Raw genomic sequence first — 18115 nt, 5'->3', positions numbered from 1 at the left:
TGCAAAGCATCTGCTCCATTTCTCTTTTCTCTGCTTTTTAATTCAGGAGGAAATCTATAATGGTAACTTGTACCACCTTAAGTCAGGAGACCACACTGCTGACAAGTCATTCAGCATTCTGGACTTTTTTAATTGCCTGTGAGACACTAGTTGCTCCTAGTTTGGTTTTTACAAATTTTCTAGGAATGAATCTACAGAATAAGCCTCCGTTGGCTTCATCCATTGTTTAAAGTAAAGTCAGCTGTATTCAGACTTGAGTAGAGCATTATAGAAAGACCCACACTGTATGGGGATATTATCTTTAGCAACTAGTCTACGACGGTAGAATTGTCACTGCTGAAAAAGAGAAAATTTGAAAATAACCAAAGACGAAGAGTGTTCTCAGTTCTATTATTTTGACTGATATTGCAACTGCGATATGATTTGTGATATTAGAGGGAATGATCACTTTTAATCATTCTCATTTTCTTTGAAAAAAATGTTTATGCTGTGATTATTGCGGGGATCTGTAGCAAACATGTAGAATATGATGTGTTGTGGATATCTCTGCAGCATGATAATATTTAATATAAAATGGTATTTTGACGCACATTTCGCCTTTAACAAATATTGCGCCTCCTGCAATTTCAATTAATTGTGCCGCCCTAATCAAAGTAGGTCAACAAGGCAGCCTCGGCTCTTTGTTTGAGGAAGTCGGTTGCTATGAAGCGGCCAGATGAAGAAGTTCAGACGGCATTCATCCTAAAAATCCCCCGCAGGGCCGGCTCACCTCCATCCTCACGTCACTGAGAAAACCCTAACAGCTACAGCAGCTCTCCTTGTTTAACCCAGAGCCAACAGGCCAGAGTGTAGGAACCGTTCATGTTGATGTGAAATATTTTATATGGCAGCCGGCCGCGAAGGCAGGGGAGGTGACGGACCTGCCGGTATTTTTCTATACAGTCAGGAGTCTGAAGCTAACGATGCTGGCATCACTTCAGAGCTCCTGATGAAAAGCACATGACAAAGTCCCAACAAAGCCTTTTTAAAACGTGGTCCCCGAGATGTACAGACGGTCTGATCACTGACAGAGTCAACAGCTCTCAACAGAAACTGAACCTCTCACCCTAACAGCGGTGGTTTTCCGTCGGTGGGGGTGTTCTGGGGGCAGTTTTTTTTTTTTTTTTTTCTTTTCTGGTGAGAGAGGGTGATGCTGTTCTCTGTTCACTGGGAATGTATTGACTGAGGATTCAACTCTCAGCCCTCCAGCTGGACCCTGCTGCTGCTGCTCTGCTCACTGTGGGGGTTTAAACCAGGACACAAACACACCTGAGGTAGGACACACCCATTATTTATTAACAAAAAAACTAAACTCATCTTTTTAAGTGTTTAACTAGTCAACCTGGCATGACATTTCCAGACGATGCAGCATCTCTGAGTTGTTTACAAGACTTCTTCTGTATTTCAGCAGCGGCAAATGAACAGTTTACCAGCTGATCTTGGTCTGTGGGAAAAATATGTATTTTGGGAGAGAATATTTCAAATGTACTTAGTTCTGAGTGAGTTTGATTTGCATGCAAGCTTCAGACCACAAGATCAATTTACAGGAATGTGGAAGTCTGTGGATCATCTTTGGAGTGAACTACATGATGTTTAATGGTTGGGTTTTATATTGAATATGCTCGGGTTGCGTTTCCTTTCTGGTGATTCAATTCAAGCAGCTCTCATTTGACAGCAATGCAAAAGTAATTTTGGACATTATTGAGAACAGTCAGTTCAAAGCAGACCGATTCTCCACTACTATGAAAGTGCAGAAACAATACATTTAGCTAGCGGTCATTGTCAATAATAAAAAAATTATAATTTAAAAGCAAAATCTTTTGACATGCCAAGTTTTCTCTGGTTCCAGAGGACATAAGCAAGACGTGTTGACGTCAGCTCTATTTAACTGGGATGGACATTTTTGACTATTATCTGACATTTTATAGATTTAAATTTTACCCGATTAATATAAAAGTAATCCACAGCTGCAGCCACAAGAGGTAGGGACATGTGAGACTTCAGGGATCAGAGGGGACAAAAGGCTGTTTTATGAAACGTAAAACCTCCAGAGAACTGATTGTAATTCAGACTGTAAACAAAAGCACTTCACCTTCACCAGTCTGACCGGAGTGGATTCAGATTCATTGGATCGGTTCTCAAGACGTGTTTGAGTAAGCGACAGGAAAACACAATAAACAAGAGTAATATCTCCAACTTACTGCCAAGTTGTTCAAGTGGAAACCCTCCAAGTTCATTTGCAAAACACACACATAAAAAAAAAGAAAAAAAAGCCTCATTTGTGCTGAATGTGCAGATGAGGAACAAAGGAGTCTGGGTGCAGAGGAAGGGTCTCTGCTGCTCAACGCTATTTGCTGCTGCAGCAGGATGCTCGACCACCACCGCATATTTGTGGGTCGACTGAAGGTTTGACGATTACTCGAAGCGCGCAGCCAACCGGGCGACCTCGGCCTCTCTCTGCCGGCTGTGTGAATGTGGAATAGAGGAAGACGTATAAATCATCCTGTGAATCACCACGGATGCCGAATAGGTGACAGCTGAGAAACATTTACGTTGGCTGCAACAACTCATTTCACGGGGGAGGTTTTTCAAGAGCTTCGCGGAAAACGCTGATCGAAAAAGCAGCAGCGCTCATTGAAAGCGACCAGTGGAGGAGCTCAGCGTGTCCTTTCACCGCGCCGAGCTGTTTTAACAACAACTTCCTGTGGATCAGGTTAACGTGAGGGCTGTGAAACCAACTAATCCAACGACTGCTGGATCTGAGGGGACATTAGTACCGTTACTCCAGTTTTATACACTCTAGAAGCAAGTCTACTAAAGTACTCCAACTACTTAGATATACACTCACTGACCACTTTATGAGGTACAGCTGGCTAGTACCAGGTTGGATCTCTTTGTGTCTTTGTGGCACATATTCAACAAGGGGCTGGAAACATTCCTCAAACATGTTGGTCACACCCACAAAAGGGAAATATAGTTATTTTGACTTTATTTTGCAGGTATAGTTACGAGATTACGATTTGACATAGAAAACATGTGGTCAGATAATAACATATAATGAACAGATTTAACTCCCCAAAAAGTATATGAAGTAGTTGAAATCAGCTCCACCTCAACTAGCTACAACATTCGTTATTATTGATGCATAACATGTAGTCAATGCTTCAGAGGACGCAGTGTCTGGAGACATTGCGGTGGGATTTCAAACCACTTTGTAAACCAATGATTAAATTGACAATATACAGAATACATTGAAAAACAAAGGCGGCGGGGCGTTTCTGTTTGTGGCCCAAAATTGTTTGTAGTTTCAGTCTCAAAAAATGACAAAAAAAGTGATTCAACCACCTGAATCACTGTGAGAATATGAATGTAGAAGAGAGCTTCAAGGGCTTAAATGAGCTAAAGCGTACAGAGAGGAGCTGAGGCGTCTCAGTCGTAACAAGAGTCTAATCCCTATAAACACTGAAAGGAGCTGCTGTGTACTAGAAGGAGGTGAGTCTTGAAACCAAGTGACACATTATAATCATTGCTTAACTAGCTGAGTTTAAAGGGTGAAGGTAAATCACTAATTTGAACCGTGTTACTAGTTATTAAGAGCTCTGGAAGGACTTTACGCTATTTGAAGCAGCGGTTCTCAACTGGTGGCTCAGTGCCATGATGACATCACAGTCTAGCCCTGTCTATTCGTTTTAGATCTATAACCCAAACCTCCGTCTCCTCCCACAGCTCTTCCTCCTCCTGATATTAAAACATGAGGGTCCTCCTCCTGCTTTGCCTGCTGGTGCTAGGCAACGCCAAACCCTACCAGTCAATCAACGCCTTGGACTTCATGAGAAACTATGACGTCATGATGGCCGATTCGAGCGACGAGGACGACGACGATGACAGCGATGAAGACGACTACGATGACAACTGTCCGGCTGACTGCCGCTGCTCACCCCGAGTGGTGCAGTGCTCCGACCAGGGTGAGAGCGAGGGCCGTCTCTTTATGTGTGAGGCCAAAGAGAACTCACAAATAAGAAAAATAATGCTGCCTGTCAAATTCATCTTTAGCTTAGTTGTGTGTGGATCCACATGTTACTGTAAACAAAGGGTTTTGATAAAGGCTTGTTCTTTTATCTAATTAGAAACGATAAAGTTCACCATTTAAGATGATCGGTGAAAGTTTGTAGTTCTATGTTTTTCTTCTCGTCTACATATACCATGAACAGAACAAACTAAAACCAGTAATTCATGTAAATGGTCCTGAGCATCTCAGTGTTTTACATGCACACATGGCTGCTGCATGAGCTCCGGTTTTCATCCCTTTCGCTCCAACTTGCTTGGTCTGTAATGAGGCGTTTGTGTTCCCGCCGACAGGTGAGATCTCTGTTCCCGAGAAGATTCCTGAAGACACTGTGATACTAGACCTCCAAAACAATGACATCACTGAGATCAAGGAGAACGACTTCAAAGGCCTCCACAAGCTTTACGTAAGAGAACGCTTCAGAGCTGGTTTTATCCTGCACACAGTCATGAACACCACTTCCTGTTAACATCAAACAGACGTAAACAACAGGATGTCTGAAGTTAAAGAAGGTCTGTTAAGTTACTGCATCAGTCAGGGTTTGTACTTATGATCTAATCTATGGGATAATTAGTGTCAATCTTTCTCCGACCAATTAAAACGACCCGCTGTGACAAACAGTGGGGGTCCACACATCAGCACAGTCCAGTCTGGTTTCATTTAGCTTTGTCTGGAAAATTTGACCAATTCAAAACCACCAAGGGAATCTTACCATGTACCATGTGACAAGAAGTGACTAGTTGAAGATGTGACCTGAGAGAAAAAAAAAAAAGGTAGCCCCGCCCTAAATCATACTCTACTTTATGGTCTGTTTGACTCTAAATGGATCATAATGTACTAAATGAACATCACGCTGTATTGAAGAATACTTGAAACTAGAGATTGAGACCATAAACTCATGTTTACAATGTTTACTGAGGGAATAAATCAAGAGAGAAGTAGAGTCATTTTAGACTAGACTTCTATACAACCTGAGGAGTCGCCCCCTGGTGGACACTAGAGAGAATGCAGCTTTAAGGCTCTCCAGCATTGGCTTTACTTTTCGGAACCAGAAGTTACCGCTTGATTCAGAAACAAAATTGAGTGTAGCTCACTTATGCTTTAGCAGCACTCCGAGCTCACCACACGATCACTGATAATATGCACCTAAAATGAAAGGAAATAGACGTAAAACGTCTCCTTGCCTTTCTAGTGCTTGTAACACGAGTCATATGCGGTCCGTGTATTTCCACTTCAACATCTGTGAATCGATTCAGAATCATGAAAGATAAGAATTGCAATTATTCCGGCTTTTTCCTACACGCAACATTTGCATCTCTAGAGCCAAAACCAACAACAAAATCAGCAGACTTCTCTGGAAAGAACGCAGCCTGTTCACTTTCACCGTCTGCTCTACTGCACAAGAGTACATATTTCAGAGCACGACATCAGATCCAGCGTCTAACCAATGACTTCCTACGACTACTTCCATCTACAAAATGCTTAGATTTGGTTGGGAACTTTAAATGAGCCACAACAGACTCACGGTACGAGTGAACGATAATATCATCTTCTAGCTTTTAAAGCTCACTGATTCAGTCCAAATGTAGCCTGAGGCCTCGTGAGATTACAGTCCATCTGTACTCTACTCCCAGTTAAGGAGAAGGGGCGGTTACAGAGGGATCGTCTCTGATCTCGCTGATGTTCTTCCTGTTGGGAATGAACAACATCAAGGCCTAAAACTCTGGATCCTCCGCTGTATCAAAGCAAACAGTGAGAACAATCTGCAGCTTTGTGCTAAGACAGCGGCTCGTCATCAAGTGTTGGACGGTGCGTTTAAAGGGGACATACAATTTTGGTGTCTACAGATCATACCGGTCCACAAATTGTGGACAGGTCACACGCGTCACACTCTTTAGAATTGACCGCCACAACGTTAGTATCTCGAACCCACGGATTGAGAACTACCTTTGCAAAGGTTCACCATATTTTTCTTGCAAGCCCATCAGAGCAGATTGGTCTTTTTTAGGAGTGGGTTTAAAGAGACAAGCACTAAAACTGAGGGCAAATAAAGGTATATTCAGACAGAAAAATAATCTGTTTTTTCTAATAGAAACCCCAAATAGAAAGAAATCCCCTTTAAATTTGATACATTTTTATTCTGTTCATTGATTCTAGTTTTGGATACATTTTAGAGGTTTTTTTTTAGAGAGAATTTGTCAATAATGATGTCAAAACAAACCTTTCCTATTGTCTATCTTGCTTCTATCTTTAACTTCTTCTATCTAGCTTGAATGTTGATCGCAAAAGTTCATTCTGGACCTCGGAAACAGTAGTTTGACAAAGATTCCAGTCTTACACCTGCTGTAAGAAATGCAGCAACGGTTTTATTCACCTTCCTTTCTCCACATCAGGGCCTGTTTCTGATCAACAATAAGATCTCCAAGATTCACCCCAAGGCCTTCAGAAACATGGACCATCTCAGACTGCTGTACCTCTCCTACAACTTGCTCACCGAGATCCCGGCGAACCTGCCTCCCAACGTCATCGAGCTCCGCTTCCATGAAAACAAAATCACCAGGATCCAGAAGGATGCGTTCAAAGGCCTGAGGAAACTCCATGTGCTGGGTAAGACCTGGTTTCAATCCCATATCTGATTAGCATAATCAATTCCCTCAAAGGCCAGATGTGTCCCGTCCTTTGCCAAGCAGAGGTCTGCAAGCAAACGCTGCGGCAGTTAATTATTCTTTTAATTTAATAATCCTTTAACCAGAGAGAGGTACTGAACAAACTGCTAAACTGTAGTATTTGGTTTGGAACTTTGCCAGGTCACCAAGTCCTCAAACTGATCTATGTTCTCTACTGTAATTAGGAGGTGGATTATGGATTTTTAATAATTAAACCAGAGGCTTTGTGCTCGTCCCAACAGAGCTCGGCGCCAACCCTCTGGCCAACAGTGGGATTGGACTGGGAGCTTTTAACGGCTTGTCGGCCCTGTACATCGGTATCGCAGAGGCCAAACTCACCGCTGTGCCAAAAGGTAGGACTTCACTCACCTCATGTTACGCTTATTTGATGCTTGATGTTATGCTTATTCTTCCACGTCCAGTCAACCACCTACAGTACGACTCCGGACCTACAGTGTACAACTAAATGAGGCAAACGCTGCTGATGTCAGCAAGTAATCAAGTAAAGTGTGTTATGTTTTGGTGTGTTTTGTGTCTCCCAGACCTCCCAACCTCCATCACAGAGCTGAGCCTGGACTACAACAAGATCGCCAAGGTGGAAATAGAAGACTTCATCAGATATAAAAACCTGAAGAGGTGAAAACCAGACATGTTTTTTGCTATAAATCAGATTAAGACTCTTCTTCAAAACTCAAAGTTCATTTGATGTTTTTTGACATGTTGGAGTTGATGATTTATATATAATATAAATATAAACCTGTCAACTATGTTTTGCCATTTTTGCAGGCTAGGACTCGGTTTTAACCAGATCAAGTACGTAGAAAATGGCAGCTTAGCCAATATTCCGAGCATCCGTGAGATCCATCTGGACAACAACCGTCTGAAAAAGGTCCCACCGAGCCTCAACTCCCTGCGCTACCTCCAGGTGACACACACACACACACACACACACACACACACACACACACACACACACACACACACACACACACACACACACACACACACACACTGTGATCAGTGTCAGGAGACTGAAGTTCATCTGTTGGGCGTAGCAGGGCTCAAAGCTGGCAGCCTATGAGACAGAACTTCTGAGAATATTTCTATTTGTACAAATCAGACAGCTTTGGAGGTAGATTATCTCTTTATGCAAAGCTAAGCTTAACATGACATGGACTCATCTCTGTGCTGGATGCATAGAAATGAGAATTTCAAATGTTCTTTAGAAGGCTAGCTAGCGATGTAGCACAGACCTCCTTCTCCATGGCCATGTGCTCCAGCTCATCACAGAGTATCTCTATTCATGTCCAAGTCCACAACCTCCTCAGGGAGGCATCATGATCACATAACTGAACAACCTCAATTGACTCCTCTTAATCAATCTTCATCTCACTGCAGAGGAGAAGCTGGTTTTTTACTCCAAACCCCTTCCAGATGTCCGACTTCTCATCTGGTTTCTAAGACCGAGTCCAGACACCCTTTAAGGAAAACTCCTTTCAGCTGCTTTTATCCATCATATCGTTCCATCGGGTGCTTCATCATCGTAGATGAGAGCTGGAACGTAAATAGATCTAAATCCAGGTGGGATCAGTTCCTTCTTCACCACTAGAGTCTGGTACAGCGCCTGCATTACTGCCAATGGGCCCACAGCAGACATTTGACATGTCACAGCAAAGGAAACAAAAGGTGCTATTGATCAAAAACAAAAATGATGGTCCCGTTCCATTTAGTACGTCGCAGCCATTCCACAGAGCCGGGATGCACAACACCTAAATGGAACAGGGCCATAATTGACATGATTAATTACACCTGTGCTTACCCTGCAATGACATTTAAAAATGGCTGCTGTGAAAAGGGCCAGTGCTGCACCATCTTATCTCCTAGTGGAGCTAAAGTAGAAGAACAAAGTCTTCTTTTAGTATTTGACGTGCGGCTCATACTACGCTGTTGTCACATGAGTAATGGAAGGGAACAGCGAGGTCGTGAGCCATTGTTAAATGCATCAGTTTCCTTCCACTCAGCAGCCTGGAGTCATAAAATGATGCCCAACTTTCCGACTCTAAAAGGTTGTGATCCTGAGTTTCCATGGCAGCAGTTAAGCAGCATTAAAACAGAACTCACAATCACGGTTGTTGACTGACAAAAGCAGATCAAATGACTGATTGAAAGAAATCCTCTTTGTCCGTTTAGGTGATTTATCTCCACGGCAATAAAATCAGCAGCGTGGGCGTCAACGACTTCTGTCCCATCACGGACGTGAAGAAGAACCTGTACACGGGCATCAGTCTGTTCGCCAACCCCGTTAAATACTGGGACATCCAGCCCGCCACCTTCCGCTGCGTGACGGGGCGGAGAGGCGTTCAGCTCGGGAACTTCAGGAAGTAGAGAGAGGAGACGACGCGTCGCAGACATGAAGAACTGCCGAAATCCTCGTTATAAGGAAGGAGTTGAGAATCATAATTCTGATAGATGAAACAAGATGAAACTGGATTTCTAAAGTTTTCAGGAGAATGAGAGAAATGGCATTGTATTGATGTGTATTAGAAAGTGTAGCACATGTTGTTGAATGCTGGTACAATTTACACTAAAGAAAAAAATAACTCTAGTCTGGATGTTGGTGCCGAAAAGACAAAATTACATGAACATCTGTAGATCATGATCAAATTCAACACAAGTGTTCACATTGTGTGAGGTTGTCCTTAGCTTTTTCTGTGTAAACTTTCCCAGGAACAAAGCGCCTCCCTCTGGTCACTTTTCATGAGATATTGAGTAGAAACCTTTCGAAGTTTAAGTCTTCTTCTAAACGACAACAAACAAAATACCTTTTCCCTCTTTTGCATCTTTATACATATTATATTTGCCTTTTTTTTAAAGTTGAGACATGGTAATCATCATAAAGAGTCACTATATGGACAGAGAACATATGTCCCTTCCAGCAGAGGTCTGTACAGTCAATGAATGACGCTGGCATTATTTAGTGCAATAAGTCACTTTGAAGCCCCATGTTTGTCTTCATGTGGTTGTTTTATATTATCTCACTGCATGTCTGTATCGTCTTTATCTAGAAGATTATACATCGTCCTTGCTGTCCTTTGTTTTACTGAACTATAGCAACCAAGTGAACCACAGTTATCATTGAAATGATCAGCAGGTCATGAAACCTGGGACGTCTAAGAGCATCTTCCCTACAAACAGGTTCCTCTTTTCTCCAGTGCTCTCTCCTCTGAAATGGTGCTATATTTATTTAGAATGTCTTTAAATAAACCTGGATCACCTCCCCATGGATGTTGTTACTTTCTGTCAAAATGAAAAGTGGGTTCGAGTTGGAAAGCTAACATTTGATTTTGTTGTTTGAGCTATTATTGTCATATCTTGTGATTTCAGGCTCTATGAATACATTTGACTCAACATGTGAGACAAAAGCTTGGATGAAATAAAGTATCTTCAAAGATCAACGTGCTGGTTTGTAAGATATTAGCAGAAGAAGAAACTTAGAAGGTTGATGACTGAAGATTAGGACTTGTCAACACTACATAGTGTACAGACATTGAATGAACTGATTATCACTCGCTATATATAATTAGCACGGTTTTATAGATTAATGGATACTAATAACGTAGTCATTAAAAGTCGTCTATAAAATGTCCTCCAAAGCCTCGTAGTGTCTACCTGCCCGGTCCCATACCTACAGTGTATGTTCATTGTTAATAATCATAGGACATTATTTCAAAAGCTCACGGCTGATGACATTTTTCATTTAGTAGCTTTAGCATGCTATAGTGCTGCTAACATGCTTTGTTATAAACATATTATAGCTAAATGTCATTGTTAAATAGGTTTATGATTCCATTTATTATGAATCTGGTCTCATTCCTTTAAGGGTCATCGTAACTGAAAATAACAACAACAACAACAACAACAGTAATACTACTACTACTACTAATAATAATAATAATAATATTACTATTATAATAATATGGTGTAATACCGTATACTCTGATATTTTCCACACCAACGAAACACTCACTCAAGCTTGACATCGTGACGGGACCAGTGGTGGTTTCCCTGCTGAAGTCCAGTGGAGCTGTTCCTGCACCAACCAGCAGGTGTCACTGCACACTAAAGAGTTAAAGGTAGTTCTGTTGGCGTCACTGGAGGTCTGGATGTTGATCATTTTGGACTCGCTGCAGTCATTCAATACTTTACTCCAAGTCTGTCTACTCTACATCTACTTCTAAAGTAAGGAGCTCTCTAGTTCTAGATGGACTGTATGAAATATGAATGTAGTCTCTGTGACGTCGTCATGGTAATGATGCTTTAATACAGGCTTTACAGATTCCTTGTAGGCGCAAACTTCCTTGGCAATAAATGGTTCTGATCTGTGAGAATTGACTTGTTTTGGAGCCGACCTCTAGTGGCCATTTGATGAACTGACGTTTTTGGCACTTCCGCGTTGGCTTAATTGTTGGTGTAACTTAGAAAACAGTGAAAGGATGAGAGGTCTCATCAGTAATGAACGGTACAGTACGTACAGAGACTATTCATGACAAACACTTCACACAGATGTGGTATCTCAGGAACTGTTGGCATCTGAACAAACAAAGATACACTGAAGTGTCTGGCAGGGTTACAGTCCTGTATGTGTGTCTAAAATATAAAACACACCAAATCTACTTTGCGGCTTATAAAGTAGGACAAAAATGACGCAAGGCAGGCGGTAAAGTAACAAAGTTCCAGAGCTTTCAACCGTATCACACGGTCTTCATCAGCTGATGGAGTAGGTTAAGTTATTGTTTTAAAGCAGGGGTCTCATAACTGATAATTGATTCATCATCTTAAAACATTTGATCCTACAAGAAGCGATGAGGAGGAAACCCACGATGCAGCGTTACATGAAAGGTGTCACTTATCTCAGCGATGATTTGGAAACTGAATTTACCCCAAACTGCAGAAGCTCCTTGTAGAACCAGCTCACTTCTAATTCAAACCATTAAACCATTTAAAGACGAGACGACACACAGGACTCACCTGATGTTTAGATTCATCAATAGAAACCAGTAGAAGTCAGAAGATTGAGCTCGACATATTGTCGTACTCCTGGATAATTCATATCTGTAGGCTGCTGCAACTTTACCGACACCAGCTTGGGTTTTATAGATTTTAAGCATTGTTTGTAATCTTTATTGTTTTGTGGCTATTTGTTGAATAATGACAGACGGGGCCAAAGAGGCATATTTATAAGTGGACACTATCATCTTCATCCATCCATCCATTCATTAGCTGAAGCCGTCTATCCTTAAGAGGGGCAGCTGAAGCTGCAGAAACCCACAATTCATTCTTTAAACCTGCATTATTGGCTTTTTTTAGGGGTGCACTTTGAAGCAGCATCTCATCATAGCAGAGCTGATGGTGAATCAAACCTGTAATGTTGTGGGTTGTAGCAACAAAGCATTAAGCAGAGAGATGCTAAAACACTCAGAGTTAGTGTTGATTCTCAGCGGGTTCAACTAGAGGGAGACCAATAGTGGACGTTTAAAGGCCGATATAATAACGATAGCTTGGACAGGAAAAGGACGACAGCCGGTCGAGAGTCGGAAATGTTGCGTTATATAATCAAGATAACTCCAGCGAGGAGAAATAAACTGACAGAGTACTCGCCCGCTTGCTGTAATATATATATATATATATATATATATATATATATATATGGCCATCATTATGTGTAGGGAGCCTCCATGCAAAACGTTGATGTACGTCTGTGCAGCCATCAGCCACGATCAGATAACACGTCCAATCGGTCGACCTCTAGGTTCAACACTGTGGGCTGAGAGAATTAGTACTACTTCATCAATGTGAGTAGGCGGCCATTACACTGGGTCTTCATACATTATATATATATATATATATATATATATATATATATATATATATATATATATATATATATATATATATATATATATATATATATATATCATTCATCATATATATTTTGGGAGGTGCTGATCATTGATGCTGGACACAGAAAGTTCTTCATCCTCCCCTCGCTGTCGAAAACTATTTAAACTTTTAAAATACACACAGGAACGATGAATGTGATGAAACCGATGTGAGAACGTGACGGTGCGTGTGTGTGTGTGTGTGTGTGTTTTCTTTGCCCTCACATCTGTCTGGGAGGCCCCCTGTCAAACAGCAGCCCGCTCCCTGCTGACTCCCAGAAACCCAACACCTGCCAGCTGCCTTCTTCCTCAGATACATCTTTACCTGAAACCGATACCCGGCGTCCACAGAGAGCGAGGCCGAGCGGCGGTGAGGCGACGTAGCGCTGCGGAGGGTTTACTCCTCCACCGTTTGCTCTTTTTAAACGACGACTTGTTGGGGAGGAGGAGAGCTGCCTCTCTCTCTCTCTCTCTCTCTCTCTCTCTCTCTCTCCAGGAAACATATGGAACAGATCTGCCGGTTGGCCAGGCCTCGTTCTGCCACGTCTCACAGCCACACACACACACACACACACACACACACACACACACACACACACACACACACACACACACACACACACACACACACACACACACACACACACACACACACACACACACACAGGACCTAACTTCAGGGCTCTTACCTCTTTCCCCCCTCTGCTGTTACTCCTCTCTATCTTCTCGTTGGTTCTTGTCATCTCATAACTCCACACACAACTTCACCAGCTTTCTGTCCTGCAGACGAGTCTTTCACAGCAGAGATGCTCTTCATGTTAATTATGTCACAATTCAGCTGCCAGAAGCCTTTGTTTGTCTGAATTTGCACAACACAGAATCCAATAATCTACAAGTTAGGCTACAAGTAACAAGTAGTAGGCTACAAGTGTCGCTCTGCAGTCGGTCAGAAACTGGTCACATGACCGAGTTATACAGGGTTTCCCAAAAATAAAGAGTGAAATATAATATTAGTCTTATAGAGCTTTCGGGAAATCAAGCCGCGGTGCTAAAAGCATTCTGTTGAGCGTGAGGCCGTCCAACGGCGACGTCATTTAAAAAGAGACGAGGGGCTTCAGGATGTTTCTAACACGACTCAGCAGGCGATGGACTATTAGATCTCATCCTACGTCGTTATAATTATAATATCATTTGTAGTAATTAATCCGATGCAACATTTTTACAGGATGAGACACAAACGGCTCCGTCAGGTGGAGAAGTGGGAAGAAAAACGCTCCGCTGCAGGTCAGACCGGAGTCTGATCATCAGCAGCTGTTTAAGAGTCGGCATCACACTAGATCTGTATCATCAGCTGTTCCAACGTGGTGTTTTTACTTAAAATAACTGGATAAGGATCAAATCATTTTCTGTGAATCCACTAATTGACGAATCGTTTCTCAAATAAAAGATAATAATCATATTATTCAGCTGTATTTCTTGATCTAATTCTGTGTTGTTGTGATGATGCAACACTCCCTGAAGCACCAGAGTACCAGTCACTCTCATCTCTTTCCCTCCTTTAGCCGCTTTAGTGGGCTCCTCTTCATCATCAGGCCTCGGTAAGTTATTTCAGGGGAAAAGCTGCTCGATGCGTTTTCTTTCTTTCTGGTAAAAACTGTAACTCTGTGACGTGTGCTGATTTACCGAGCCTTCTCAGGAACGCGTCTACTGAAAAGGCCCTTTAACAGCCTGGGGAGATAAATCAGATGTTGGCAGTTCAAATATTTGAAATCCAAACCCGACAAAGTCAAATCACTTTTCTCAGCTTAAATCCTTTCCTCCTCCTTCCCCCTCTGCAGCCTCTCTTACCGATCAAACACCATGACACCATGATAATAACAATAACTTTACACATGTTATACTTCCATTGCATCACAGACTTTTAGGTGGAAAAATAACAGGGTTAAATTGAGGTATTTGTACATAATTAATATGATTTAACGTCATAGCTTAGTGCTCTTTAAAGATAGATTAGTATCAGACCCGACGCTAGTGAAGTTCATAATCCAATCGGACCCGTCACAATGAATGGACTTCACACCAACAGCTGACGGGCTTTCATTTTCAAACTTGGCTTGGAGCTAAATGAGACTAAATCTAGCTGAACTCCAGTTTGACGATAATTAGGAATCTGAAGCCCAGAGTGTCAGAAATATTTTCCATCAAAGACACGTTGGGACAAACGGTGGGATTTCATGGCTCTCCGTTTTAAACATAAACTTTGACATGTGGATGCAGTGAAGGACCTTGATTATGCTGCGAGGCTGGAAGAAGCTGGTGAGAGGCCAGCGAAAGAGGCAGCGGAGGGAGCTCCGGTTTCCAGAGAATAAACCGAGGACAGAGTGGGCAATGGTAGAGTCATTAAGCAGAGAGGGCCTCGCTCTCAGCCGCTCCTCTGATTGGACACCCGAAAAAACCTCATCGATCACTTCGCAACTCGCTAATGATTCCAAGGCTACTGAAATACCAATCTGCCTTTAATTCTCATCAGCTTTCCAGGAAAAAGTATGTGAGCATTTTTCTTTTAAAAAGACAAAACACGCAAATCCATCCAAAGGAGTTGAGAGTTCACGTACATCTCAAAACGTCCCGTCAAGAAGCTACAGACGAGTCCTTTCTCTGCAGAGCCAGCAGCATTGTTTGAGGAGGAATCCCACTTACAAGAGGGTCATGTGACCGCTCAGGATCAATGTCTAACGCAGAGTGGCGGTCAGATATCATTTTGTTTTGTTCCTACGGGGATGTCAAGGTGATTTGAACTAACTATCAGAACAAAGATGTTATAAAAACACACAGGGAGGGAGAGATGATGTGAAAGCTTCCCTAGCCTCACCTTCAGGGCTGTCCACCTGAAAGGATTCATTTCAACATAAATCAGGATATTTTCCGAAAGCTCACCAAGTATGTTTGTTGCCTAAAACTAAGGACATCTCTGGCAGAAAGAAGGATGTTTACTGAGGTAATAAATCAGTGAGAATTTGGGTCGTTTTCTCACACACTTCTATACGATCAGATTTCTTTTTGCAACCAGGAGTCGCCCCCTGATGGCTGTTAGGAAGAATGCAAGTCTAAGGCGTCTAAGGAGGTTGCCACCTGGGTATAAGTTGAGTTATTTTTTAAGACGACGTTACACAGTATCAGTGATGGATCGTTTGTATTTTAAGTTACGCTTATTTAAACCCAAACCATGACCTTTATTCCAACCAACAATAACCACTAACAACACTAACATGTAAAAAGGCTGCCCCCAGTGTCATCATGTAGCACAGATCATCAAGTCAACAAAATCTCAACCAGCACTTTGTCGTAGTTTTTTAGTGCACAGTAAATCGGGCTTGGTTATTGCAAACAAACCCAAACAACTAATGAGGTACAAAGTCTCCTCAGACGGCTGCAGACGCCTTCAAAGTCAAATCACACTCTTCAGGACGCCAACATCACAGCAAAACACTCTCCAAAGCTGGAGAAAATTGGACATTTAGTCTGTCAGCGCTCACTCAACACACCTTCACTGTCCAAAAACACACACACACACATACAACTGAAACAAACACCACCGACTCATCCGGAGCAGCGCCGAGGCTAAATGAGGCCAATGAAATTAAAATGTTTAGAGGCAAAGACTGAAAGGCCTGTTTGTTCATGAGAGAGAATCCCAGCAGTGATGCTTTCTGTGGGGAAAAGACTGACATGAAAAATGAGTAAACCACGACGACGAGCCAACTGTTGTCTGGCTCTGGAGTGGAAAAACCTGCCCTATGATTAATGTGTGTGTGTGTGTGTGTGTGTGTGTGTGTGTGTGTGTGTGTGTGTGTGTGTGTGTGTGTGTGCGCGCGTGCGTGTGTGAGAAACAGAGAGTCTAGATGTAACTGGCAGCATCAAAATAGTCAAATGAAAGTAGAAAAGTAAAAGAAGTCAAACTATATCTGTAAACTAATACCAAATCTGTCGCTTCACGAGTTGATTCCAAACTTGTGTTTTTATACTGAAGCCAGCTAAATCCATTTCAAAACACTTTAAATCAATTAATCACGGTTAATCACATGTGCTGACAATTGTGAAAAAGTGTGAAGCAGTAAAAGTTTCATGGACATAAAACCAGCCGCCTGCCTCAGATGAACACAGACTGAATCTTTAGTTTTGAGTTTAAATTAACAAATAGTAGTTTGCTGCTATATTAACGCACTTAATTACGTATATTGCACCTTTCAAATATCAACATTAAGGCATTTGCAGCCTTCCCAGCAGCCCAGTTTGTCTGCTTAAACTCACCCAATTATTGCATAAAGCAAAAATAACGTACCGATTGAAGTTCGCTGTTTCGCACAAACATGGTCATATAACAACAGCGTCTGGACAACTTCTATCTGGGTTAAAAGATTCTGCAGGATTCTGGTGTTAACTTTAAGGACAAATCTGCATCAACATGTGTGTTGAGTGTGTGCTGCAGTGTTAATAAAAAGGCACAAGGACAGACAGGAGAGCAGAAATGAGACAGACAGACGGTCATAGCCAGAATCACAGGCGATGTTATTTCAGCCAGTAGCGATCTTAAAAGCGAGAGCTTTTTGAAGAGCGCTCCAATAAAAAGAGACTTTATCCAGATGGAGTCGGCTGCTGAGGAGACAGCCGCGTTCTCCTCATCACAATTAGCACAGAGGGAAACAGTCGGGACCACAATGTCCCATTAAAGAGACATAATTACATTAACATGGGAACTTCCCAGAATTCCCCTGCCTCCACAAACACATGAAAAACGCATTGACTTTAACCACAAACAATAATATAGATGAACTGTAACCATAGCCGGGAGAAGACGGAGTAGTACGGTTCATCGACTGAAAGAAGATGAAGATACTGTACAGTCTGCCCCAAAACCTCCTGAACATAGAGAGAAGAAACAACTTAAGGATTTCAAGCTACTTCATTTTGCAGATACAGCAGCGCTGAAGCAATAGTTGATGAATCAACAGAAAAATAATCGGTATCTATTTTGAGAATTGATGAATCCTTTGAAATCTTTGTCTTGAGCTCGTAGACTGAACATCTCCGGGTTTTGGACTGTTGGTCGGTCAAAACGAGACACTGGAGACGTCGTCTCGGGCTTCAGCTAATTGTGATGGTCATTTTTTCATATTTGATACAGTAATGCTAAGCTGGTATCTGACACCCAGTACTAACCAACCATGCGTTTGAACAGACAGGGCGACAACAGTTTGGCTCGGTGACAAGATGGTTTCCATTTGGTCAGCGGTGGCATTCATGGACTGAACATCACTGAAGTCGCTCTCTGCATTTGCCTCTTAAAGCATCAATGATCCACTGATCACAGAAACATGATTTTGTGTTTCTAAACCCGACTTGAT

The 18115-nt window shown here is 42.1% G+C and overlaps 2 protein-coding genes across 3 annotated transcripts in view; one reads left to right on the top strand and one right to left on the bottom strand.

The window, feature by feature from the left end:
- Window positions 1-18115, bottom strand: part of cenpp (centromere protein P) — a 76943-nt gene that overhangs the window by 28387 nt on the left and 30441 nt on the right. The gene's annotated exons all lie outside the window — the stretch shown is intronic.
- aspn (asporin (LRR class 1)) lies at window positions 1166-10181 on the top strand. The gene is made up of 8 exons (XM_068722168.1): window positions 1166-1313; window positions 3766-4004; window positions 4399-4511; window positions 6499-6712; window positions 7014-7124; window positions 7314-7407; window positions 7558-7696; window positions 8962-10181. The coding sequence occupies exons 2-8, from the start codon at window positions 3791-3793 to the stop codon at window positions 9154-9156; spliced, it is 1080 nt and encodes a 359-aa protein (XP_068578269.1). The 5' UTR covers window positions 1166-1313; window positions 3766-3790; the 3' UTR covers window positions 9157-10181.

Source organism: Cebidichthys violaceus, unplaced genomic scaffold (genome assembly GCF_023349555.1).
Source record: "Cebidichthys violaceus isolate CVI_PGR_0920_01 unplaced genomic scaffold, fCebVio1.0.p SCAF_29, whole genome shotgun sequence".
Lineage (NCBI taxonomy): Eukaryota > Metazoa > Chordata > Actinopteri > Perciformes > Stichaeidae > Cebidichthys > Cebidichthys violaceus.
Note: the sequence above shows the minus strand (reverse complement) of the source record. Positions and strands in the feature narration are given on the sequence as shown.